The 27,329-nt window shown below is 41.0% G+C and overlaps 1 protein-coding gene across 5 annotated transcripts in view; it reads right to left on the minus strand.

Annotated features, from left to right (window-relative positions):
• The window catches only part of LOC110537769 (glucocorticoid receptor-like), a 92,770-nt gene that overhangs the window by 59,006 nt on the left and 6,435 nt on the right, over positions 1–27,329 (minus strand). For 4 of the 5 annotated variants that reach the window (XM_036937779.1, XM_036937781.1, XM_021624141.2 and 1 more), the window contains one exon: positions 18,444–19,516. In XM_036937779.1, the coding sequence (XP_036793674.1) occupies positions 18,444–19,516 (1,073 nt within the window). Of the gene's footprint in view, positions 1–18,443; positions 19,520–27,329 lie in introns of all 5 variants that reach the window. The other variant, XM_021624143.2, reaches the window with a different exon arrangement.

The raw sequence follows: 27,329 nt of genomic DNA on the forward strand, positions 1-27,329 counted from the left end.
GGTATCGAGTACAGTATATACATGAGGTGAGTATGTAAACAAAGTGGCATAGTTAAAGTGGCTAGTGATACATGTATTACATAAGGATGCAGTCGATGATATAGAGTACAGTATATACGTATGCATATGAGATGAATAATGTAGGGTAAGTAACATTATATAAGGTAGCATTGTTTAAAGTGGCTAGTGATATATTTACATCATTTCCCATCAATTCCCATTATTAAAGTGGCTGGAGTTGAGTCAGTGTCAGTGTCAGTGTGTTGGCAGCAGCCACTCAATGTTAGTGGTGGCTGTTTAACAGTCTGATGGCCTTGAGATAGAAGCTGTTTTTCAGTCTCTCGGTCCCAGCTTTGATGCACCTGTACTGACCTCGCCTTCTGGATGATAGCGGGGTGAACAGGCAGTGGCTCGGGTGGTTGATGTCCTTGATGATCTTTATGGCCTTCCTGTAACATCGGGTGGTGTAGGTGTCCTGGAGGGCAGGTAGTTTGCCCCCGGTGATGCGTTGTGCAGACCTCACTACCCTCTGGAGAGCCTTACGGTTGTGGGCGGAGCAGTTGCCGTACCAGGCGGTGATACAGCCCGCCAGGATGCTCTCGATTGTGCATCTGTAGAAGTTTTTTGAGTGCTTTTGGTGACAAACCGAATTTCTTCAGCCTCCTGAGGTTGAAGAGGCGCTGCTGCGCCTTCTTCACGATGCTGTCTGTGTGAGTGGACCAATTCAGTTTGTCTGTGATGTGTATGCCGAGGAACTTAAAACTTGCTACCCTCTCCACTACTGTTCCATCGATGTGGATAGGGGGGTGTTCCCTCTGCTGTTTCCTGAAGTCCACAATCATCTCCTTAGTTTTGTTGACGTTGAGTGTGAGGTTATTTTCCTGACACCACACTCCGAGGGCCCTCACCTCCTCCCTGTAGGCCGGCTCGTCGTTGTTGGTAATCAAGCCTACCACTGTTGTGTCGTCCGCAAACTTGATGATTGAGTTGGAGGTGTGCATGGCCACGCAGTCGTGGGTGAACAGGGAGTACAGGAGAGGGCTCAGAACGCACCCTTGTGGGGCCCCAGTGTTGAGGATCAGCGGGGTGGAGATGTTGTTGCCTACCCTCACCACCTGGGGGCGGCCCGTCAGGAAGTCCAGTACCCAGTTGCACAGGGCGGGGTCGAGACCCAGGGTCTCGAGCTTGATGACGAGCTTGGAGGGTACTATGGTGTTGAATGCCGAGCTGTAGTCGATGAACAGCATTCTCACATAGGTATTCCTCTTGTCCAGATGGGTTAGGGCAGTGTGCAGTGTGGTTGAGATTGCATCGTCTGTGGACCTATTTGGGCGGTAAGCAAATTGGAGTGGGTCTAGGGTGTCGGGTAGGGTGGAGGTGATATGGTCCTTGACTAGTCTCTCAAAGCACTTCATGATGACGGAAGTGAGTGCTACGGGGCGGTAGTCGTTTAGCTCAGTTACCTTAGCTTTCTTGGGAACAAGAACAATGGTGGCCCTCTTGAAGCACGTGGGAACAGCAGACTGGTATAGGGATTGATTGAATATGTCCGTAAACACACCGGCCAGCTGGTCTGCGCATGCTCTGAGGGCGCGGCTGGGGATGCCGTCTGGGCCTGCAGCCTTGCGAGGGTTAACACGTTTAAATGTCTTACTCACCTCGGCTGCAGTGAAGGAGAGACCGCATGTTTTTGTTGCAGGCCGTGTCAGTGGCACTGTATTGTCCTCAAAGCGGGCAAAAAAGTTATTTAGTCTACCTGGGAGCAGGACATCCTGGTCCGTGACTGGGCTGGATTGCTTGCTCATGGATGCAAGCAAATGTTCTTCCCCACAAATCACTGTGCCTAATCCTTGCAAAATGACATCTGTTTCAGTAGCTATCGTTAGCTAGCTAACTAACTATACAGCTAGGTGTCATCTAAAATAGCCCTAATATATAAGTTCTTATTTAATTAAAATGGTGGTCAGCCCCATCTATGTGAAGCTAGGCACAATAAGAATTAGCCACAATAGTGGACTTTGCAGTCAGCCTTCAAAATAAAAGTATGGCATAATTCTACTATTTGTATTCATTTGCAGAAAAAAATTCAGAAAAAAAAACAAAAACTGAAACCCTCAGGTTTTCCGTTAGGATGGAATGTAAAATACAGCGCTGTACAACTGCATTTTGAAAGTTTATTATTATTTTATAAACACATTTTGTTCATTAGGCTACTGTGCATTCTACAATACATACTGTAGTGAACATGGGAAAGTGCTTAATTCCTTACATAAGGGAGAGGAGGCCATGTCTGTACCACAGAATGCGGGGCACGTGGGAGACCGGGGTTCAAATCACCATTGGGGAGGAAGGTGTAGGCTGTCCTTGTAAATAGGAATTTCTACTGATTCCATATGTGATTTCATAGTTGTGATGTCTTCACTATTACTCTACAATGTAGAAAATAGTACAAATATAGAAAGATCCTGGAATGAGTAGGTGTCAACTTTTGATTGGTACTTGCTGGAATGGAAAATGACGGTCGGCAGTACAGTACTGGGCTATTTACGAGGAAGTAGTATGCTTTCATAACTGACTTGCCTAGTTAAATAAAGGTTACACTAGGAGCATAACATTTCTGCACCCTAATTTTCTAATTCTTGTCTAACCAATACCCAAATGGATGCAAACACATTTATTTCATTTAAACATCCGCATTTGAATGTTCTTTTTTCTCGTTATTTTATTAACGAAAGGATAAAGACGTTGAACAAATACTGTATTGCTGTTTCGAATTACAATTGTAACACTTTAGAGTACTTAAGCATCGAATTCATTGCAGGTTCAGGGATTTTCACAACAGTAGCCTGGTTATAAAAAGTCTAATTGTCCGTCCTGCTAATAAGAAACATTTGCATGATGGGCTACACCTGCTACAGTTGTGATGTCCTCACTATTATTCTACAATGTAGAAAGTAGTAAAAATATAGAAAAAGCCTTGAATGAGTAGGTGTGTCCAAACTTTTGACTGGTACTTGCTTAATTAATTTGATTAATATTATGGTGTTTCTATTCCATGAAAAACCCTCCGGGTTTCTGTTAGGATGGAACGGAAAATATGGCGCTGTACAACGTGATGTCCAGCAGTACATTGAGACAAGCACGACACATGGAGTAATTTTGCTAAATAGTACTGGGCTATTTAGCTAAAGAATCCCTGTGTCGTGCTTGTCTCAGAGCAGCACGAAACGGTGCTAAAAAAGTTATAGGCTTTTGCTTCTAACTTCAATATGCTCTTTAAATAAGACCTACACCATTTTTAACAGTATATCTAAAAAATATATATTTTTAGAAACTTAAGGATTGGAGGACTCAATATTAATATCTAAGGGGCATTTTCCGTTAGATATTCTCACAGATCCTAAGGGTCTTTTAAATAATTCTAAATTAATGAATAATACTCGCTGTGTTTAAAAAGTAACGGCATTTTGGAGATTTCGTTTTCATTTAACCTAGAGTGAGCGAGAAAAAGGCAATTCTTGAACATTGGGTGAGACTCACTAATTTGTAAATAAACTCGATTATTTAGCAGATATCACTTGCTTATAGTCAGTCAGTCAACCCATATCTTAAGAATATCATGGAATATTTGAACATTTTCATTTCCCCACGCTTGTCTCAGAGAAGCGTGAAACGGTGCTGAAATAGATGGTCACAGCGGGAAGGCTCTCTCTCTTCGGTTACACATCCTTGGAAGAGCAGACCATAATGGTCCGGGCGGACCTTACTGTGCCTGGTGAGCAGTTGGTCAAGTTCTGTTGTCAGAAGAGGAATGGAAATGTCAGTGTGAACCGAAAACCTGATGAACCCGCCACATAATGTATGTTGCCTGTCGGAGGTGGAATTCCAGAGCTCACAGGTGTGCCTGGCATGGACTGACGCCATCTCGTTCCTTTTCAACACGTGAGTGAGTCAATGACTATTCAAGCCATTGACTCACTGATGAATGAAGATGAGCGATCGGCAAAGGCAATCTGTAATCTGCGGGCATCACAGCTCGGTAAGAAATGTTAATTTATTTATCAATCTTTTTTTAAATTCTCAGAACATCGACCATGTGTGTTCGCGCTTATTTTGTACTGTTCTGTAGTTTCGACCCAATGATTTGTCTGACAAAGAACTTTGCGTCCTGCAGGCCCAGGCATGGATCAAAGCTGGCGAGATATTCAATAACGTCATCTTCACAGACTAATCAAGTGTTGAGCCTTGAGCAATTTGCTCAACATTTCTACAGAAAAAAAGGAAGATCAAGAATTTCAACGAAAGCATTAAGATGTTGATGAAATGCTGTTTTGAGTTAGAAATGTAAAACTTTAGAGTACTTAACCATCGAATATATTGCAAGTTGAGGGATTTTCACAACAGTAGCCATGCTATAAAAAGTCTACTGTCATGCTAATAGGATTCAGTTGCATGATGGGCTACATTCTTTATTGTAACCACAATGTCATACAAATTATGTATCTACCTTTCCAATTACTTTTAGAGTTTTAAACAAATTATTGTTTTATGTAGGATGCTCCATTTTTGACCAGTTGCAATTGTAAGTAGGCCTAACAATAAAAATCCTATTTCTATTAGGCTGTTAAGCCTCATAACTGGCTGAGGTAGGCTAAGTTATTTTATATAGGTCTAGGTTCATTAGAGATAGACTCCAATTAAGCCCTCTTGTTGTTTGTAAAGTGAAATTCAAAAAGGCACTCGCACATCTGAGCTATCTTTTTTGCAGGTGCATGGCAACAGCTGGATAAGATGAGGAAAAAGAGGAACCCGCACACTGCTCTTGATCGTATCACTGATCTTTAATAAGCTTACGTGTCGGCCTCACGGCCTTCGTCAGAGCTTTTGTGCGATTTTTAAATTAGCACCCTTATGTAGACCTAGCCACACCCACATCCGTTGCACGCATCGAAAGGAGGCGAAGGAAAAACATAAGTGCCACCAAATATAACAATATGCATTTCATAAATATTCAAATAAAGTGTGTACATAAAACATATTAAACACGTCTGTAAAACCACAATGAGGACATCGCCCAAACAAGCAAGTGTTCATAAATCATTGATCATGGGGTAGAGTGTAAGAAAAACGTCAGAGTAATCTGAAATAAGGGCATAATTCATGTTCAAATTCACAACATAAGGCATTTCATCATTAAGACCTTTAGGAAATAATGTCTGGAGGGTGAAAATCTCAAAACATTCTGGATGATTTTCTTTTGTGGCTGGCAGTTGGCATGGACCAATTTTCAGGGAAATAAAACATGCCAGTGTTTGACCGCATCTCCCACTTTTTGAGAGTTCAAAGTATATGTAGTTGTGAACATTAGAGTGTTCTTTAGCGGGTCTCTTTGGTAGCAGTTCATCTAGTGTTTTCCTCAATGCCAAATTAAGAGCTTCATCCACACACTGTGGAGAATATCCTCTTCTTAGAAACCAATTGCGCATCTCCGCTGCTTTTTCTAGATAGTCCCGAAAATTATTTGTTGCAAGTTAGGGAGGGGGGATTTCACACCTAGCTTGGCTAAGACCATTCTTTAGTAAAGGTTGAACAGTGTATTGTTCAGCTAATAGCCCATCCTGCTATGCTTATGAAAACTAATAATAATAATTTTTCCCCTTTCCACATTAAGATTCCAATTAACAGTGCTTTTAGCCACAATCCACCCTAACCCCAATTAATACATTTGCGCACAGTCGATAGCGTGCTGGACTTGATGTTGAGGGTTCGAAACCTGCTCCCTGCTTGCTATAATTAATGAGTTTGATACACCTAGTGTTGGATATGGCTGGGGAAAAAAATCTTGCTAAACAGCGATTTTCATAAATTAACTTTTTGTCAATCGTTTCTCTCTACATTAACTAATATATTCCTCTCAACTGTACATATTTTGCTTGACTTTTTCTAACTACATTCATTTGCTACCCCGTAATGTTTTGCCAGCCATCTTTGCTGATGTCACCAGGGACCAGTGGCCCGCGTCAAATTTGTCATTGGTCACAAAAACCTTGGTACCCAAATGCATAATGAGAGCTCTAACTCCCCCTTTTGGTGGTCTGGAGCAATGAAGCTGTGACGCTGGGTACCTCTAAGTCGCGCAGTGTAAGCACGCAACTTTTAAAGGAGGAACCACTGTAGCTACCCCAGAAGTTGTGGTCAAACAAATAATGCTTTATTACTAATGCAATATTGTAAACATATCGTTCGTGGCCGGTGTTCGCAGACTTTTTTGTACAGCTTTGACAGTACTACTGTATCTTTTTTGACACGCAAAGACCCAAACGGTGTTCCACAGTATGTATGTCGTGGAGCTAATAGCAGTGATGCTATTACTGTGTAACTCCGGTAGGGCAACATCTGAACAATAGCGCACTTGGTAGTGTGTACTGGTGCTCAACCAGTCAACATCACCCACGACAGGGAACGGTTGATTGTCAAGGGCAATGAATTCCATTATCTTGGCTTTAATGGATTTCGCCTTTGAGTTGTCGAGCTGAAATTCTTACTCTTTCAAGTAACTGCTCAACTTGTTGACTGCTCGATCCACACAGCAGACATTGTGGGCTAGGTTAGGAATGCTGTGTTGCACTTGTAGCGCAAAGTTTTACGTTCCGTCATATAGGTACGCACAGTAGCTTTGACATCGGTTTTGCACATCGGCGTTAAACTAGACAAAATCGGGCCAACACTGATATTGGCATTTTTAGCTAATATCATGCAATTCCCATATGTTCACCGATATATCATGCATCCCTAGCAGTGATAGGAGAAAACTGAGGATGGCGCAACACCACCACAGTTAATCCACAATCCGCTTCTTTTCAAACATGTATCCTGTAAGGCAATCATGTAAAACTGCAACAACAAAAAAAATCAGGAAAGAAGTTAACACTTTGTATTCATCTTTGGGGCAAATCCAATACAACACGTCAAGAGTACCACTTCATATTTTCAAGCATGGTGGCTGCTGCAAATGATGCACAATACAGGTGTGGAAAGCCCTTAGACTTACCAGAAAGACTGCCAAAGGTGATTCTAACATGTATTGACTCAGGGGTGTGAATACTTATTTAATTTAAATATCTTTAATTTTCAATAAAAGTAGTACAAATTTCTAGAAACATGTTTTCACTGTTAATATGAGGTAGTGTGTGTAAATGGGTGAGAAAAATACAGCAGATACCAATTCTGTTCGCATTTCTGCCAGAACATTTCTGCCAGTAATTTCATACACTGATTACATTGAAACACACATGTCTATTTGTAGGAATACTCCAAAAACAGAGTTCAAGAAGTATAATAATATGATTGAATTCTTGGTGATTTACCATCCTTTTTTCACATGTGCACTAGTCCTTCAACTTTGCTCTCTTCTGTTCTGAGTGCAATATTAGAGTGCTACTGGAAATCAGGCCAGGGAAGGAAATTCCGCTATCTTGCTTTCCAGTCTGAATCAAGGTTCAACAAAACTCAGAATTCACAGGAGGGAACGTAAAAGAATGACATGCAGAGAGCGTGTTAGGGCAGATTTATATTAGTAAAATATGTTCAGTGAGAGCCCTCTTCAACATTTGTAACTTTTCTGTTTACACTAGCCTTGAATGTGGTGTGACCAAAGTCACATTTCTGCTTAATGTGTGAATGCAGCTAATAGCATACCGTAAATACTATTGATGCACCAATGACATTTTTGGCCGATACCGATATTCGATATGCTCCTTGTCAAAAACAAAAGTAAAAAAAATACTGATAACCGATATTTACAATTTGTGGCCTTTTAAGCATTCTAGTACAGTTAAATAGTTCACACACACAGGGACGCAGCGGTCTAAGGCACTGCATCTCAGTGCAAAAGGCATCACTACAGTCCCTGGTTCGAATCCAGGCTGGATCACATCCGGATGTTATTGATTGGGAGTCCCATAGGGTGGCACACAATTGGCCCAGCGTCATCCAGGTTTGGCCAGGGTAGGCCATCATTGTAAATAAGAATTTGTTCTTAATAAAGGCTCTGTCAGATAATCCAGTGAGTGTAATTGACTCCAATGAGTAATTTGCTCAATATTAGGAGTTGAGAAATTGTATTCTCTTTTTTACTGTAGGTATGTAATTGAAAATTGGTTCATTCTGTTGCTAACGATATTCATAAAAATATTGAAATACCCTTGGGGTCCGCAAATCCCTGGTTGAATACCCCTGCTGTAGATGGTTGTGGAAAGGCGCAAAATTAAGATAAAGGGAAATGTAATGTTATCTTTGGACACAATCTTAGTGGCTCACCAGCTGAAAAGTATTGTGCAGCCATCAACATTCTTGTGGTCAAGAGTTTAATTTCACTATCTGCATATAAATTAAGCTACGTTGTCATCGTTCTCAAATTTTTGACGGGATAAAGCTCTGGCTTTGCCAGCTGGGCATAGTTTGTGCCTTTTTCAAAACAGTATGCATTTTAATATAATTGTTAGACCGTAACATGCTGGGAAAAATAATTAACTTTGAACAGCCTGTTTTACCAGTATCGGGTCATAAAATACAGCTTTTAGTCCACCAGCCACTGTCGCAGTAGATTAATTTGTAAAACAAAATTATCTACCAGCCACTCAGAATTATTTTTTTACAAGCCAAAATATTTTGGGTCTGCTAAAATTAAAACAAATGTATTACTAGTAAGTAGTAATGTGGTATAATGTTTAGTTTATTTAAACCAAAATATCACAATGTCACCTGTCCCTTTAAGGGGGAGGTTACTGTGGTAGTCACTCAAGTCATGTTTGTGCCTGTGAGAATGAGTCTGACTAGTAGAAGTGTTGTCTTTTCTTCCCTAGCAGTTTAAACTCAAACATAGAAAAACAACCTAGCTTGTGAACAAAACCAATGTAAAATAGCCAAGAAAAGGACAGTCTCACTTCAGTAGACTTTCACTTCAAGTAGGTCTTCACGTTTTAGGCTCCAACCAGTATTGTTTTGTCCAACCAGTATTGTTTATCTCTGTGCCACTTTACAGTCCCTGCAAGGTTATATCAAACTAATTTTCTCTTTTGGATCCTCAGCGGTCAGGTCAGTAGCATGTGAATGTAGTTGTCTTTGGCCGATTCCATGAGCCTCTGATCCAGTAATGTTCCAATATAAATAAGGGCCTCTTTACACTACACTACTTTGATTACACAAACTAGGTCCAGGAGAGATACTTGTTAGATGTTACTGCATGGTCGGAACTAGAAGCACGATGTAAAGACAACAGCTGTCTCACACAACCTTAATACCAGAAGACAGCATTTTTTTCTCCTTTAGCCTAATTGAAAATTAAAGGCTTTCAAATATGCACACATTTGTGAACCATTGCTTTAATCAGGTTGGCAATACTATGTGCAATATGGTTTAGATGAGAAGATCCTGTATATTTTGAATTGCTATCCTTATTTTGTTAATCTATTTACTATGGTATTTACTAGGGATGCACGATATATCGGTGAACATATCGGAATCAGCCGATATTAGCTAAAACCACCGAAGTGCAAAACCGATGTCAAAGCTAACGTGCATACCTGTATAACATAGGTACATGACGTAATGACCCCACGTAAAATTTTGCACTACACGTGCAACACAGCATTCCTAACCTAGCCCACGATGTCAGCTGTGTGGATCGAGCAGTCAAGTCGAGCAGTTATTTGAAAGAGTAAGAACATTTCAGCTAGACAACTCAAAGGCGAAATCTATTAAAGCCAAGATAATGGAGTTCATTGCCCTTAACAATCAACCGTTCTCTGTCGTGGGTGATGTTGGCTTTCGCCGACTGGTCGAGCACCGGTATACACTACCAAGTGCAAGTTCAGATGTTGCCCAAACGGAGTTACACAGTAATAGCGTCACTGCTATTAGCTTCACGACTGACATTTGGACCAGTGATATCAGCCCCATGAGCATGCTGAGTCTTGACAGCACAGTGGGTCGTCGAGGATTTCGTATTGAGGAAAGTCGCTTTGCATGCTCATGAATATGCTGGTTGTCATACCGCTGCTGCCATTTTCAATAGCATTTGAGAACATGATCACACCACCTAGCTCCATTTGAACAACTGACTCGAGAAATAAGCTCATCTGCGCCTGCAGCAGATGTGAGACCCTCTGTCATGGCATTGAAATATGGAACGCTATTTAACGTGTCAAATAAGCTTGTTGACCAATCAGGACCTGAATATGACTGCACGTCACATTTAACGTGTTCATACATTTTTTACATAGTTACTACACATTGATTACACCATCACTCATTTTTCATGTCACAATGATTAACCTCTTGAAACAAGGGGGCACTATTTTTATTTTGGGAAAAAACGTTCCCTAAGTAAACCGCCTATTTCTCAGGACCAGATGCTAGAATATGCATATAATTGACAGCTTAGGATAAAAACACTAAAGTTTCCAAAACTGTCAAACTATTGTCTGTGGCCTCCCGGGTGGCGCAGTGGTTAAGGGCGCTGTACTGCAGCGCCAGCTGTGCCACCAGAGACTCTGGGTCTGTCTAAACCGGCCGCGACCGGGAGGTCTGTGGGGCGACGCACAATTGGCCTGGCGTCGTCCGGGTTAGGGAGGGTTTGGCCAGTAGGGATATCCTTGTCTCATTGCGCACCAGCGACTCCTGTGGCGGGCCGGGTGCAGTGCGCGCTAACCAAGGTTGCCAGGTGCACAATGTTTCCTCCGACACATTGGTGCGGCTGGCTTCCGGGTTGGATGCGCGCTGTGTTAAGACGCAGTGCGGCTTGGTTGGGTTGTGTATCGGCGGACACATGACTTTCAACCTTTGTCTCTCCTGAGCCCGTACTGGAGTTGTAGCGATGAGACAAGATAGCAGCTACTAAACAATTGGATACCACGAAATTGGGGAGAAAAAGGGGTAAAATTCAAAAAAATAAATGTTGTCTGTGAGTATAACAGAACTGATATTACAGGCGAAACCCTGAGGAAAATCCAAATCAGGAAGTGCCCCTTATTTTGAAACCATTCTGTTCCTATTGGCCATTGAAAAGGATATCAACCCGATTCCTTTTTCTACGTATTCCCTAAGGTGTCTACAGCATTTTGACGTAGTTTCACACCTTTATGTTGAAGAATGAGCGTAAACGACTACATTACGTAAGTGGCCAGCTGAGGGCTCTGAGTGACAGAGGTAGTCATTTTTCCTCTCGCTCCTACTGAAAAAGGCAATTGTTCCGGTTGATATATTATCTAATAGATATTTGAAAACATCTTGAGAATTGATTATAAAAAACATTTGCCATGTTTCTGTCAATATTATGGATATAATTTGGACATTTTTTCGGTGTTGTCGTGACCGCTATTTCCGGTGGATTTCTGAACATAACGTGACCAACAAACTGAGGTATTTTGGGTATAAAAATAATCTTTATGGAACAAAAGGAACATTTGCTGTCTAACTGGGAGTCTCGTGAGGTAAAACATCCGAAGCTCAAAGGTAAATGGTTAATTTGATTGCTTTTCTGATTTGTGACCAAGCTTCCTGCTGCTAGCTGGACATAATGCTATGCTATCGATAAACTTACACAAACGCGTGTCTTGCTTTGGCTGTAAAGCATAATTTCAAAATCTGAGATGACAGGGTGATTAACGAAAGGCTAAGCTGTGTTTCACTACATTTCACTTGTGATTTCATTAATATGAATATTTTCTAGTAATATTTTTGGACTGTTGCGCTATGCTAATTAGTGTAGTTGATGACAATTCTCCCGGATCCGGGACGGGTAGTTCCAGGAATTAAAAAAGCCGCAAATAGGCTATCAGTGTGGCAAGTGCCGCTGGCCAATGTTCCCTCTAAACAACGCGAAGCTCCCCCTGGACTGCAGCGCAGAATAAATATTAAATCAGCGTTTCCCTTTACTGTGGGAATTGTGATCGACTCAACATTAGACACTTTCAATGCAACATACCGAAACAAAACAAACGCATGCAAAACTAAGCAAGAGATTTTGTTGTAGGCAGAACACATCAGAGTAGTATTTTGTTTCACTGACAGGCACAACTCAGGCACGTAATCTACACAGACTGGAGCGCCATGACCAATCAGAGCTGCAGTAGGCCAACATGCAAATAGACAACTGTCATACAGTGCAGTAGGGCTAAAAAGTATTTAGTCAGCCACCAATTGTGCAAGTTCTCCCACTTAAAAAGATGAGGCCTGTAATTTATCATAGGTACACTTCAACTATGACAGAAAATGAGAAAAGCAAATCCAGAAAATCACATTGAAGGATTTTTAATGAATTTATTTGCAAATTATGGTGGAAAATAAGTATTTGATCAATAACACAAGTTTCTCAATACTTTGTTATATACCCTTTGTTGGCAATGACAGAGGTCAAACGTTTCTGTAAGTCTTCACAAGGTTTTCACACTGTTGCTGGTATTTTGGCCCATTCCTCCATGCAGATCTCCTCTAGAGCAGTGATGTTTTGGGGCTGTTGCTGGGCAACACGGACTTTCAACTCCCTCCAAAGATTTTCTATGGGGTTGAGATCTGGAGACTGGCTAGGCCACTCCAGGACCTAGAAATGCTTCTTACGAAGCCACTCCTTCGTTGCCCGGGCGGTGTGTTTGGGTTCATTGTCATGCTGAAAAGACCCAGCCACGTTTCATCTTCAATGCCCTTGCTGATGGAATGAGGTTTTCACTCAAAATCTCACGATACATTCATTCTTTCCTTTACACGGATCAGTCGTCCTGGTCCCTTTGCAGAAAAACAGCCCCAAAGCATGATGTTTCCACCCCCATGCTTCACAGTAGGTATGGTGTTATTTGGATGCAACTCAGCATTCTTTGTCCTCCAAACACAACGAGTTGAGTTTTTACCAAAAAGTTGTATTTTGGTTTCATCTGACCACATGACATTCTCCCAATCTTCTTCTGGATCATCCAAATGCTCTCTAGCAAACTTCAGACGGGCCTGGACATGTACTGGCTTAAGCAGGGGGACACGTCTGGCACTGCAGGATTTGAGTCCCTGGCGGCGTAGTGTGTTACTGATGGTAGGCTTTGTTACTTTGGTCCCAGCTCTCTGCAGGTCATTCACTAGGTCCCCCCATGTGGTTCTGGGATTTTTTCTCACCTTTCTTGTGATCATTTTGACCCCACGGGGTGAGATCTTGCGTGGAGCCCCAGATCGAGGGAGATTATCAGTGTTCTTGTATGTCTTCCATTTCCTAATAATTGCTCCCACAGTGGATTTCTTCAAACCAAGCTGCTTACCTATTGCAGATTCAGTCTTCCCAGCCTGGTGCAGGTCTACAATTTTGTTTCTGGTGTCCTTTGACAGCTCTTTGGTCTTAGCCATAGTGGAGTTTGGAGTGTGACTGTTTGAGGTTGTGGACAGGTGTCTTTTATACTGATAACAAGTTCAAACAGGTGCCATTAATACAGGTAACGAGTGGAGGACAGAGGAGCCTCTTAAAGAAGTTACAGGTCTGTGGGAGCCAGAAATCTTGCTTGTTTGTAGGTGACCAAATACTTATTTTCCAACATAATTTGCAAATAAATTCATTAAAAATCCTACAATGTGATTTTCTGGATTTTCTTTCTTCTCATTTTGTCTGTCATAGTTGAAGTGTACCTATGATGAAAATTACAGGCCTCATCTTTTTAAGTGGGAGAACTTGCACAATTGGTGGCTGACTAAATACTTTTTAGCCCCACTGTACAGCTTTGCCAACACATGGCTAAAATTTCTTTAACCAGCAAAAACAGCTGCCGTTAGCAAAAATGTGTTTGGAGTTACCTCTCTAGCTAATAGGCTGTTGAGAGTATACACTTCCTATTCCAAATCTAATTTGGGGAGGTCAATATATTAATTTACCATTTTTTTGATTACATTTCCTTGCCATTATCATTCACCTGATGCCAAGATGTGATACATTTATTTTTGCTAATGTATGATTTGGGTCCCTAGGTCTCCGGTTTGCCTGGGAGGGGGTCCCTGGGCAAGGTTGAAGACCACTGAACTATAGCATTTTTACATTATTCCACGTACAATTCTGCCATTTACTAAGCCTATTCTATCGCTTTCAAGATAACCTTACATCAAAAATGCACACCTAACGAACTAGTTAAAGCAGTTAAAAATGTTTGTCTGTTCAGGCCAAACAAAGCAGTCTATTTGTATTCCAAAAACACATCTGATAAGAAACGTTTATAAAGGGCTCAACCAACAAATCAGCCTAATCCTATATTCAGATCAGGTGTGTCATATTTTCCCACATGTCTGGAACAACATAGGGAACATATGGCTTTGTGTAGTCCTGACTGACACTTCATCTTTTTGACGTACAACAATATTTTTTATTAATCGTTTTCCAAAACATACAAAAGCAATGTTCACAGTGTGGGATAATCGTGTGGTTCCATTACATATGTTAACCGACAGCAGACACTACAGTAAACAAGCCATCCCTGTGACACAGGCTAAAGAATAGACAGCTTGGCCGATAACTAGCCTACATTCTTAACCTCCGCTGTTCTAACCCCTAGACCAAGAGCAAAAGAGGCAGTCTGACAAAATAAGTGACTCGATATCAATACAAACGCACAATGCTTGAGAAAAAGTATGGCATAGTAAAGTTATTCCTTGTACACTATTCAGCAGTGTATTACAACCTCTGTCGAAATTCATCGTCAGTGAATTTCATAAAAACCTAAAAAGAAACAAAAATAATATTTTTTTTTACTAAAGTCACCAAATAATTGAGTAAAACACACCGTTTTGCAATGGTCCACAACAGCCTCAGCAGCACTCTGTAGGGTATCGCCATGGTGGTGCCTGAGAACAGTAAGCGTAGGTCAGCTCTGTCAGGAGGAATGTCCAAAATTCACCAATCAAATTTTTTTTTTTTAAGATTTGAATTTTGGCCCATTCCTCCTGACAAAGCTGGTGTAACTGAGCGCATCTCCTTCCTGAGCGGAAGGACGGCTGCGTGGTCCCATGGTTTTTATACTTACATATTATCGTTTGTACAGATGAGCGTGGTACAGAGTTCAAGGTAGACCTTGAAATACATCCACAGGTACACCTCCAATTGACTCAAATTATGTCAATTAGCCTATCAGAAGCTTCCAAAGCATGACATTACTTTCTGGAATTTTCCAAACTGTTTAAAGACACAGTCAACGTAGTACATGTCAACTTCTGACCTAATGGAATTGTGATAGTCAATTATAAGTGAAATAATCCACCTGTAAACAATTGTTGGAAAAATTACTTGTGTCATGCACAAAGTAAATGTCCTAACAGACTTGCCAAACCTATAGTTTATTTACAAATAATTTATGGAGTGGTTGAAAAACAAGTTAATGACTCCAATCTAAGTGTATGTAAACTTCCGACTTCAACTGTATACACACACACACAAAGTGATCATGCTGTTTTTATGTGGCTGCTATGAAAGTGAACTGCTCACGTGTGATCAGGGGTGTATTCATTCCGGCGATTCTGTTGAAAAACATTTCTTAAAAATTGAACAGAACAGGGATAAACATACCTGAATTTGTCCAATAGAAACTCGTTTGGAACTGTCGGACTAATGATTACACCATAGCTAGATGCAGGAAACTGTACACGGCGGTATTGAATATGTCATTGCCTGTCACCTTGATTACTCAATTCTCTTGACCCATGCATCTACACTGTAAACACTCATTCATAAGCTAGGTTGTAGCAACCTCAGGATGGGTACCACTGAATGCAATATCATGCCTTGAACATGTTCGTTAAAGAAATCATCAATTTCAAACCAAAAATGATTGTACTAATCCTAGATTGCCCCTTTAAAACTAAAAAGTCACATTGGAGATACTGTACATCTAACAAGTCATAAGGAAAAACATATTGACCCGAATGAGTCTCAACTTTGTGCAATTATCAACAGTTTATGCAGACATTCCTTTTGATGGGAAAGTCTGTTGCAGCACTGCACTCCCTATGCACTTTGAGATCATACCATCTCCAAATATTCCACTGAGAACATAGTATGTTAGTTTAGGACAAAATCCAAGATTTAAATGGATATAACGAGAGGGTCATATCGTAGCAGTGGCTTGGCCTACTTATTTGAATCTGAAACCAACAGTAAAAACAATCATCATGCAAAGGCCTACTTTTAATTTAAGATAGCATTTCAGCCTATAGTCAGTAAATCCATGTACTCCTCAAAAGGCTATATCGTTTGCAAAATGCAGTTGAAATGCTGCATTGTTCACCTGATCCCCACTTAAAATACAAAAGCCTCGAATCAAAAAAGTAATGCCTGGAATCTAAAAAATTACCACTCAGATCAGTGCAAAGTTGTAGTCAGCTCCAAAACTATGGTTGTGGTCTCTCCTCTCAGTGCAGTATTTCAGGTATTCTACACAGTACATTAAAAACCTACAGTTGAAGTCAGAAGTTTACATACACTTAGGTTGGAGTCATTAAAAGTTGTTTTTAACCACTCTACAAATTTCTTGTTAACAAACTATAGTTTTGGCAAGTCGGTTAGGATATCTACTTTGTGCATGACACAAGTCATTTTTCCAACAATTGTTTATAGAGATTACATAACTTATAATTAATTCACTGTATCACAATTCCATTGGGTCAGAGGTTTACATACACTAAGTTTACTGTGCCTTTAAACAGCTTGGAAAATTGCAAAAAATGATGTCATGGCTTTAGAAGCTTCTGATAGGCTAAATTACATCATTTGAGTCAATTGGAGGTGTACCTGTGGATGTATTTCAAGGCCTACCTTCAAACGCAGTGCCTCCTTGCTTGACATCATGGGAAAATCAAAAGAAGTCAGCCAAGACCTCAGAAAACAAATGTAGACCTCCACAATTCTGGTTCATCCTTGGGAGCAATTTTCAAATGCCTGAAGGTACAACGTTAATCTGTACAAACAATAGTATGCAAGTATAAACACCATGGGACCACGTAGCCGTCATTCCGCTCAGGAAGGAGACAAGTTCTGTCTCCTAGAGATGAACGTACTATGGTGCGAAAAGTGCAAATCAATCCCAGAACAGCAAAAGGACCTTGTGAAAATGCTGGAGGATACAGGTACAAAAATATTTATATCATAATGACCATCGTTATGTTTGGAGGAACATTTTGTCTGTCATAGTTGAAGTGTACCTATGATGAAAATTACAGGCCTCATCTTTTTAAGTGGGAGAACTTGCACAATTGGTGGCTGACTAAATAGTTTTTTGCCCCCACTGTACTTCCAAAGTTGTGGCAAAATGGCTGAAGGACAACAAAGTCAAGGTATTGGAGTGGCCATCACAAAGCCCTGACCTCAATTCCATAGAAAATGTGTGGGCAGAACTGAAAAAGTGTGTGCGAGCAAGGAGGCCCAAACCTGACTCAGTTACACCAGCTCTGTCAGGAGGAATGGGCCAAAATTCACCCAACTTATTGTGGGAAGCTTGTGGAAGGCTACCCAAAATGTTTGACCAAAGTTAAACAATTTAAAGGCAATGCTACCAAATACTAATTGAGTGTATGTAAACTTCTGACCCACTGGGAATGTAATGAAAGAAATAAAAGCTGAAATAAATCATGCTCTGCTATTTTTCTGACATTTCACAATCTTAAAATAAAAAGTAGTGATCCTAACTGACCTAAAACAGGGAATTTTTACTAGGAATAAATGGAATTGTGAAAAACTGAGTTTGAATGTATTTGGCTAAGGTGTACGTAAACTTCCGACTTCAACTGTATATCTCACTCAGATGTTGTGGATGCCAAAGAACTTTGCTGAGAAAGTACAATGAGCCTTCAATGTGACCTTGGATGAGAGAGATGTATGGGGATTAACAGCAAAACTATGGTAGTGTGTCCATTTTAATCTCTGAATGAGCAGCAGCTGAAGCAAACACAGATAAACTTGTTTGCTCAAGGGCTTAATGACAGGTTACTCCGTTAATTCTAGCATCTGCTGCTGTAAGCCTACACATAGAGTCAATCAACCCACAGTGCAGTGCAGTGATGCACTGTCACATCCTTCCTCTCCCTAGTATTATTGCTCCTGATCCACAGTAAGGATAGCAAAGGAAGAAAGTGTCTAACTCCTGAGGAATTTGTATGCGCCTTTTGGGAGCAAGGAGAACTCAAAGGGGACCATGTGTTTGTAATGAAGGTTTGATGAGTCAAGACAGATATGGAAATATGGCCTCCCAGCTGACAACGCACCCCGTCTACTCTGACTCATATTGACAAATGCAAGGATGTTACAGATTCAGGAATGTTCAAATAAAAATCTATTTATATTCCTAAAATCATTCCTTATTCATAAATCATGCAAGGTTAAATCATTCAAAGGTGCACACAGTACATTAAACTATTTGTAATAAGTGACTTACCTGCTGAAGCTGACAGGAAAAGATGGAGTTGACATCCCTGATCCATCCCCAAATTCCTGGCCTCTGTTCCAGCCATCACTGACAGAGGGCAGTGGCGGATACAGGCCAAAGACAGGCTTCAGATCCTGTTGTACGCACACTGCCGTCGATGTGTTTGCGCTGTAGTGGTAACTCGGCCCACTCATGGAGCCCACCGAGCTGTGGGTACCAGGTATGTCCAGGCTGGATATCTGACAGTAGCTCTGGCGCTCGTTCTCCTGCTTGATTACCCCTGGGGTGTAAAGCTGGATGAAGGAGATGTCAGAGTCCTTCTCTGTCTTGATGACAGACATGGAGATCCCTGGGCCCAGTTGCTGCCCCACACCATTCATATTTTTACAGTTTCCCCCACTGCTACTGACTATGGGCTTGGTTTCCATGTGGCCGTCAACGAGCAGGGCATCATCCACTGACAGGGAGGAAAGGAAAGCGGCCTCGTCAGCCAGGTAAAACTCATTCAGGTCAGACAGAGAGCCAGGCAAGTCCAAATCCCGCAGAATGTCCAGCGTATTGTCACCAAGGAGCCTCTCGTTGACATCCAAGTCCTTCAGTGACTGTCCAAAGCTGACCGTCTCCATGTCAAGCCTGTCCTTATCCATTGGTGAAAAGTCCTCAGTTTTCAAAGGGAGAAGGTAATTAGAACATCCAAGTACGGAGCTCCCTGGGGTGTTGGATCGATTCAAATCTGAAATGCTCTCCTCCAACAGAGCAAAGTTCTCAAACAGCTGCTGCTGTTGATGATGATTCTGCTGCTGTTTCTGTGCATTCTGCATTCTCAGGGCCTTGCCCATTAACTTCACTTCAGCCTCCTCTATAGGGAGTCCAATGGAGGTTGTCCCTGCTGTGGAGAGCTCACCCTGAATCTTAGTGACATTCAGTCCGTTAGAGGAGTCTCTGGCTGGAGGCTGGGGTGTGGAGCCAGGCAAATGCATCACGGAAGTTAATGTGGTGGACTTGGAACTGCCTGCGTTAACCGAGAAGCTTCCCTCTTCACCTCTCTCTAAGCTCTTGTCCTGGTTATCCATTTCTTGATCCTGCTTGACACACACAGGGATGAAAGCACTGGTTTAGAAAGTGCTTGTAATTCAATTCAAAAACGGCAACAGACTGATAATTAAAAATAATTGTTTGAATTTAAAATGGGAACATTGTCATTTACTATGCAATCATTTCAACGCACATATTTGATCATTAAACCATATGATCACATCTCTCCTGGCTTCTACATGACAGCAGTGTAAATAATATTCCAATGTTGTAGCTACATGTCATTGCCAACAAAGGGTAAATAACAAAGTATTGAGAGAAACTTTTGTTATTGACCAAATACGTATTTTCCACCATAATTTGCAAATAAATTCATTAAAAATCCTACAATGTGATTTTCTGGAGAAAAAAAGTGTAATTTTGTCTGTCATAGTACCCATGATGAAAATTACAGGCCTCTCTCATCTTTTTAAGTGGGAGAACTTGCACAATTGGTGTCTGACTAAATACTTTTTTGGCCCACTGTATGTCACAAATAGTACTGTTGGTGCAGTTAGTATGAGTATTTAAACACAGCTCAAGTCAGAGTTTCCTTTAGGATTTTTTTCCAGCAGTGGTGGCAAAAGATGGGGTTTAGGGAGCTCATTGCTGGAAGGCTCCCTGACTTTCAAAAAAGACATACTACTCTAAAATGCATGAAAATGTAATTATGTTGACACCATCTGAAATATAACTGATGGCCGCCACTGCACTGTAGGGAGGGAGATAAGGAGCAAGTGGTAGCTGTATGCTCGTGGATCACATTCACACCACTGCTCACTCTGTTTGCTACAAATATACACCAACTCAACACAGATCATAAAGGGATAGTGCGACATATTGACAATTATGACCCTTTTCTACTATCCCAGAGTCAGATGAACTCATTAATACAATTTATGTCTCTGCGTGCAGTTTGAAGGAAGTTGAAGGCATTTTTGCGAGCCATTGCTAACTAGCGTTAGCAGAATGACTGGAAGAGTTTACAGGAACAGCTAACATGCTATATTAATATAGGAAAAACACTGCAAGCGAAATCTCAAAAAGTGTCTGTACACTTCCATAGCATACGATATACACTCAGTTGTGGAAAAAGCACCGAATTGTCATACTTGAGAAAAAGTCAAAGATACCGTAACAGAAAACAACTCAAATAAAAGTCACCCAGTCAAATACTACTTTAGTAAAAAGGTATTTGGTTTGAAATATTCTGAAGTATAAAAGTAAAAGGAATTTTTCATTATTCGTATTAAAATAAGTAAACGGCTTGCCAGGGGCACACTCCAACACTCAGACTTTATTTACAAAGCATTTGTGTATAGTGAGTCCACCAGATCAGAGGCTTTAGGGATGTTCTCTTGATAAGTGTGTGAATTGGACTAATTTCTGTCCCGCTAAGCATTTAAAATGTAACAAGTACTTTTGGGTGTCAGGGAAAATGTATGGAGGGAAAATGTATGGAGTAAAAAGTACATTATTTTCTTTGTGGCAAAGTAGCCACAAACCATGATGCTCCACCACAATGGTTTACAGTTGGGATGAGGTTTTGATGTTGGTGTGCAGCGCCTTTTTTTCTCTCCACACGGTGTTGGGTGTTCCTTCCAAACAACTCAGATGTAGTTTCATCTGTCCACAGAATATTTTGCCAGTAGCGCTGTGAAACATCGAGGTGCACTTTTGCAAACTTCAGACATGCAGCAGTGGCTTCTTGGTTGTGTCCTCCCATGAACACCATTTTTGTTTAGTGTTTTACATATCGTAAACTCGTCCACAGAGATGTTAGCATGTTACAGAAATCTCTGGAGGTCTTTAGCTGGCACTCCAAGATTCTTCTTAAGCTCCGCCTTCTGCGCTGTGCTTTTGTAGTCATCTTTGCAGGACAGCAACTCCTAGGGAGAGTAGCAACAGTGCTGAAATTTCTCCATTTACAGACAATTTGTTTTACTGTGGATTGATGAACATCAAGGCTTAGAGATACTTTTGTAACCCTTTCCAGCTTTATACAAGTCTACAATTCTTCATCTTAGGTCTTCTGAGATATCTTTTGATCGAGGTATGGTTCACATCAGGCAATGCTTCTTGTGAATAGAAAACAATTTTTTATAGGGCAAGGCAGCTCTAACCAACATCGTCTCATTGATTGGATTCCAGGCTAACTGACTCCTGACTCCAATTAGCTTTTGAGAAGTCATTAGCCTAGGGGTTCACATACTTTTTCCAACCTACACTGAATGTTTAAATGATATATTCAATATAGACAAGAAAAATACAATAATTTGTTTGTGTTATTAGTTTAAGCAGACTGTTTTTCTATTGTTGTGGCCTGGAAAAATATCAGATTGTCCTTCAGACAAGGTGGTGACTGAAAAATGTTGTGATGTTTGATATAAGAAACCAAAATAAAATGCATTATTATTCCCATATCATTATTACAGAGAATCAGACAAATGATGATACCCTCTACCTATTGGCTACTTAACTTCTTTGGGAATGGGGGGCAGTATTGAGTAGCTTGGATGAATAAGGTGCCCAGAGTAAACTGCCTGTTACTCAGGCCCAGAAGCTATATGCATATAATTAGTAGATTTGGATAGAAAACACTCTAAAGTTTCCAAAACTGTTAAAATAATGTCTGTGAGTATAACAGAACTCATATGGCAGGCAAAACACTTGAGAAAAATCCAACCATGAAGTGGGAAATCTGAGGTGTAGTTTTTCAAGTGATTGCCTATCCAATATCCAGTTTAAATGGTGTCAGATTGCACTTCCTAAGGCTTCCAGTAGATGTCAACAGTCTTAGAAAGTTAGAAAGTTGTTTCAGGCTTCTTTTGTGAAAGGGGAGCGAATAAGAGCTGTTTCAACAAGTGGTCAGGCTGAAAGCCTTTAGTTTAGTCTTGCGTGTGAGCGCGACGGTCGTTCCCTTTCCTTTCTAATGCCAACGGAATTGTCCGGTTGGAATATTATTGAAGATTTATGATAAAAACATCCTAAAGATTGATTATATACATTGTTTGACATGTTTCTACCAACTTTAACGGAACTTTGGCCTTGTCTGGACTTAGTGCCCGTGCTTTGTGCATTTGGATTAGTGAACTAAACGTGTGAACAAAAAGAGGTTTTGGACATAAAGATGTACTTTATCGAACAAAACAAACATTTATTATGGAACTGGAATTCCTGAGTGCATTCCGATGAAGATAGGTAAGTGAATATTTATAACACTATTTCTGACTTTTGTTGACTCCACAAATTGGCGGGTACATGTATGGCTTGTTTTGGTGGCTAAGTGCTGTACTATGTACATAAGGCTGCCACTAAGGTGCAGTGTTGAGTAACAGGGTGGTAGCCAGCTAGTGATGGCTATTTAACAGTCTGATGGCCATGAGATAGCTGTTTTTCACTCTTTCGGTCCCAGCTTTAATGCACCTGTACTGACGTCGCCTTCTGGATGATTGCGGGGTGAACAGGCCGTGGCTTGGGTGGTTAATGTCCTTGATGACCTTTGACGTCGGGTGCTGTAAGTGTCCAGGAGGCCAGGCAGCGTGCCCTCTGTCATGCTTTGGGAAGACCGTCCCACCCTCTGGAGAGCCCTGCGGTTGCGGGAGGTGCATTGCCATAGCAGGAGGTGATACAGACCGACAGGATTCTCTCAACTGTACATCTGTAAAAGTTAGTGAGGGTCTTAGGGGCCATGCAGAAAGTTTTCAGCCTCCTAAGGTTGAAGAGGCACTGTGGTGCCAGGAAAATGTGGGTGGACCATGACAGATTGTCAGTGATGTGTATGCTGAGGAACTTTAAGCTTTCCACCTTCTCCGCTGCGGTGCCATCGATGTGGACAGGGGCGTGCTCCCTCTGCTGTCTCAAACTCCACGATCAGCTCTTTCGTTTGTTGATGTGGAAGGAAAATAACATCTCCCTCAAAGACTCTGCAAGGGCCCCCACTTCCTCCCTAAAGGCTGTTTCGTTATTGTTGGTAATCAGGCCTTCTACTGTTGGGTCGTCTACAAACTTGATTGAGTTGGAGGCGTTTGTGGCCCCACAGTCATGGTGCAAAGTAATGTAGGTTACAATGAAAGTGGATAATATTGCATTGATTCAAACACAATACCCACAGTAGAGTGAAACATTGATAGTGGTAACTAAAGGAGAAATGTCTAGAAAGTTGAGTGATGTTCAATCCCGTGCTTCACTGAGCAGGCTGATGATACTTATTCTGCACGGTACTCCAAGGGAAGCTCGCAGCTTAGAGGGAACATTACACTTCGCTACTAATTCATTGCAGCTGCAGTGCTGGTTGTAGTGCGAGTGGAGGTAGGGGGCACATTTTATGTTTTGTAAAAGTGTTGAATAAAAACTGATCTAACTACCTCAAAAACAGCTGCTCTTTGCTGTTATGCAACGTGGCTGATGCAACAGATAACAATTAGCTCAAAATGTTGATTAACTATTAGGCTATTTCTTCACATTATAAGCACAGCAATGCACACATACTCCCGTTGTAAAGATAAGCAAAGTGCTTAATATTAGGAAAGCTGAGAAATAAATAGTAACCTATAGAAAGCTCTTTTATTAGATTGCGATTTTTATTTTATTTTCTAAATGGGCTGTTTTCTGAATGGTAAAGAACTGTAACTGTGTGATTGCGGGGATGCAGGGTTGTGTAACAAACAAAACAACTACAAATGTGCCTGCTCTAAGTTCCTCAACGGCACAGCTAGGAGAGCTAAAGAAAAAAAATGTTTTAAACCTAGTTGAAGACTATGAGTCATAAAAGTGCATTGAAATTACTTAGGAACTGTGCACATGTTGGAGAGGTGTTTGTGGTCATTTGAAGACACCAGTTAGTCCTCTCACTCAAACCCTTGCATTTGTTGTCCTACCCCACATTTCCAGGAATATTCTTACTGAATGTATCCAGCGCATTTTTCAGATTTAGTTAACAAATGTGGCCAAAAGTATAGTAAATGGAAAATGTACATAAAATCAAGTGGAATGTTTGGATTTAGTTTTGTCAATTGTCCACAACATGTCTAACAATTTCCCATAATCTCCAAATTGTTCCCTTTCAATTGCTACCATGCTTATGCATTTCATATTTCTTCTGTAAGAAACATTTCAATTTATCCCTATCCATTTACAGTGCTTCTGGAAAGTTTTATTACATTACAGCTTTATTCTAAAATTGACAATTATTTTTGTTCCCTCCATCTACAGATGTATGCCCTCATTTTTTCTCCAGAAATATTGTATTTACATAATTATTCAGACCCTTTGCTATGAGACTCGAAATTGAGCTCAGGTGCATCCTGTTTCCATTGATCATCCTTGAGATGTTTCTACAACCTGATTGGAGTCCAGCAGTGGTAAGTTCAATTGATTGGACATGATTTGGAAAAGCACACACCTCACTATATAAGGTCCCACAGTTGACAGTGCATGTAAGAGCAAAAACCAAGTCATGAGGTCAAAGGAATTGTGCGTAGAGCTCCGAGACAAGATTGTGTCGAGGCACAGATCTAGGGAAGGGTACCAAAACATTTTTTGCAGCATTGAAGGTCCAAGAGCACAGTGGCCTCCATTATTCTTAAATGAGCTGGCCGCCCGGCAAAACTGAGCAATTGGCGAAGAAGGGCCTCGGCCAGGGATGTAACCAAGAACCTGATGGTCACTTTGACAGAGCTCCAGAGTTCCTCTGTGGAGATGGGAGAACCTTCCAGAAGGACAACCATCTCCTTTGAATGTTTTGGTACACCTATTGGAGAGCTCTTCTTTGTTCACACCAATTCAGCATCATTCACACACTCTTAAGCTTTAGCCCCACCCATCTCAAAGGGTTGATCCAGCAGTCAAACACCCAAGCTAACATTCGCTAGCTTAATAGCTACTTACAGACACAAATGAGAGAGCAGCTAACTCCGACCATTTTGCTCACCCTGCAGAGCTGGTTATCCTGGTTTTATGTTATGAACCATAATCCAAACTCATGTCGTTACTACCCTGCATGAATCTGCAGGTAGCTAACCAACCAGGTTCAATGTTAGCTAGCAAAGCAAATGGCTCCAAGATACAAATAATATTATAATACACGTAACGTTAGCTAATAAGCCAGCTAGCTAACAGTACACTAACTTGAAATGAAAACGACTGACAAAATTAGAAGTGTAATATCTGAAAATGTAGCTAGCTAGACTATCTTACCTGTATACATAGATGGAGGCTTCTCCCCCTCTGTCACGGATGCTATGGTTGCGGATGCAGGTGTTTTCTCCATCTCCTTAGCTATCATACTGTAATTCCACTGATTTTAAAACTCGGTCCTCAAAAAAGTGGAGAGCAACACTTACGCAGTTCTATTATGGAGTACAATTTTTTTTAAGCCACGTTAGACAAGATTACCTACACATACTGACCAGCTCCAACGTGCTACACGGCAGACCAATCAGAACTCCTCTCGGAATGTCCAGCACACTCAATATCTCAGTCAATCATGGCTAGCGGGAAGGTTGCTGACTTTGTCTGGGGCTAAACCAACTAGGCTCATAATTGAACAGCTGGCATACAAGTTTGTTATTAAGGCACATGAAAGTTCACACGTTCAAGAAGGCATTTCAGGCCCCCCAAAAAACACATTTGATTAAAAAAATAATCAAAATCCTGTCCAATCAATTTAATTTACCACAGGTGGACTCCAATCAAGTTGTAGAAGCATTCAGGATGATCAATGGAAACAGGATGCACCCGAGCTCAATTTCAAGTCTCCTAGCAAAAGGTCTGAATACTTATGTAAATAAGGTATCTGTTTTTTGTCACTATGGGGTATTGCGTGTAGATTGATGAGATACAATTATCAGTTTTAGAATAAGGCTATAACGATTTGTGACTCACCACCTGGAGTCAGTCTTATGTAACAAACATTATGATTTTTTTAAATATATATATTTTTTTTTACATTGGATAAAAGTAGAGACTCAGAGCTACATGGTATATCATACACTGTATTTGAGGAACAATGGGAAAGTAATTCTGCTTTGAAAGTTGATAAATGGCATTTGTGTGGAGCAAGCTCATCGTGTACACTCATTCAGCAACGTTCACACCCTCTTAAGCTTTAGCCCCACCCATCTATCTCCTTGCTTTCAGAGCACACACACTTGACACTCTGGTCGTTGAATGGTTTCAAGTTATCCAGAGGTAAAACAGCCTAACCAGCTCTGCTGGCAACAATTTCATTATGCTTTTTAGCCAACGTTTACTAACACCAGACATATTCAACTGGTGTTGTACACTTTAGCTTAAGACATGTAGCTAGCTACCTAGGTAAACAATGAACATCGCTAGGTAAACAACATGTGAGAGCACACACACACACATCACGTTAGCTAACGGGCCAGCCAGCTAACGCTAGCTAATATACACTTTAGCTTGAAATAAAACCACTGTCAAAATTAGAAACGTGTAATATCTGAAAATGTAGATCGCTAGACCATCTTACCTGTATACATAATCATGCATGTTGGACGAGTCTCCCTGTCACGGATCCATGACACAAATGCCCTTAGTTTGAAGACATAATCCTGAAGCAGGTGTTGTCCCAACTCTTTAGCTATCATACTCTAATTTCACTGATTTCAAAACTCGATCCTCCAGAAAGTGGAGAGCAACACTTATGCAGCTACATTTTTTTTTTAAAGCCACGTTCGACATGATAGCCAACAGACTGACCAACGCAAAAAGGCTTCAATAGGGCAGACCAATCCGAACTCCTCTCTCTGTATGTCCAGCCCACACATTATCTCAGCCAATCATGGCTAGTGGGAAGGT

Source organism: Oncorhynchus mykiss, chromosome 12, assembly GCF_013265735.2.
Source record: "Oncorhynchus mykiss isolate Arlee chromosome 12, USDA_OmykA_1.1, whole genome shotgun sequence".
Taxonomy (NCBI): Eukaryota; Metazoa; Chordata; class Actinopteri; order Salmoniformes; family Salmonidae; genus Oncorhynchus; species Oncorhynchus mykiss.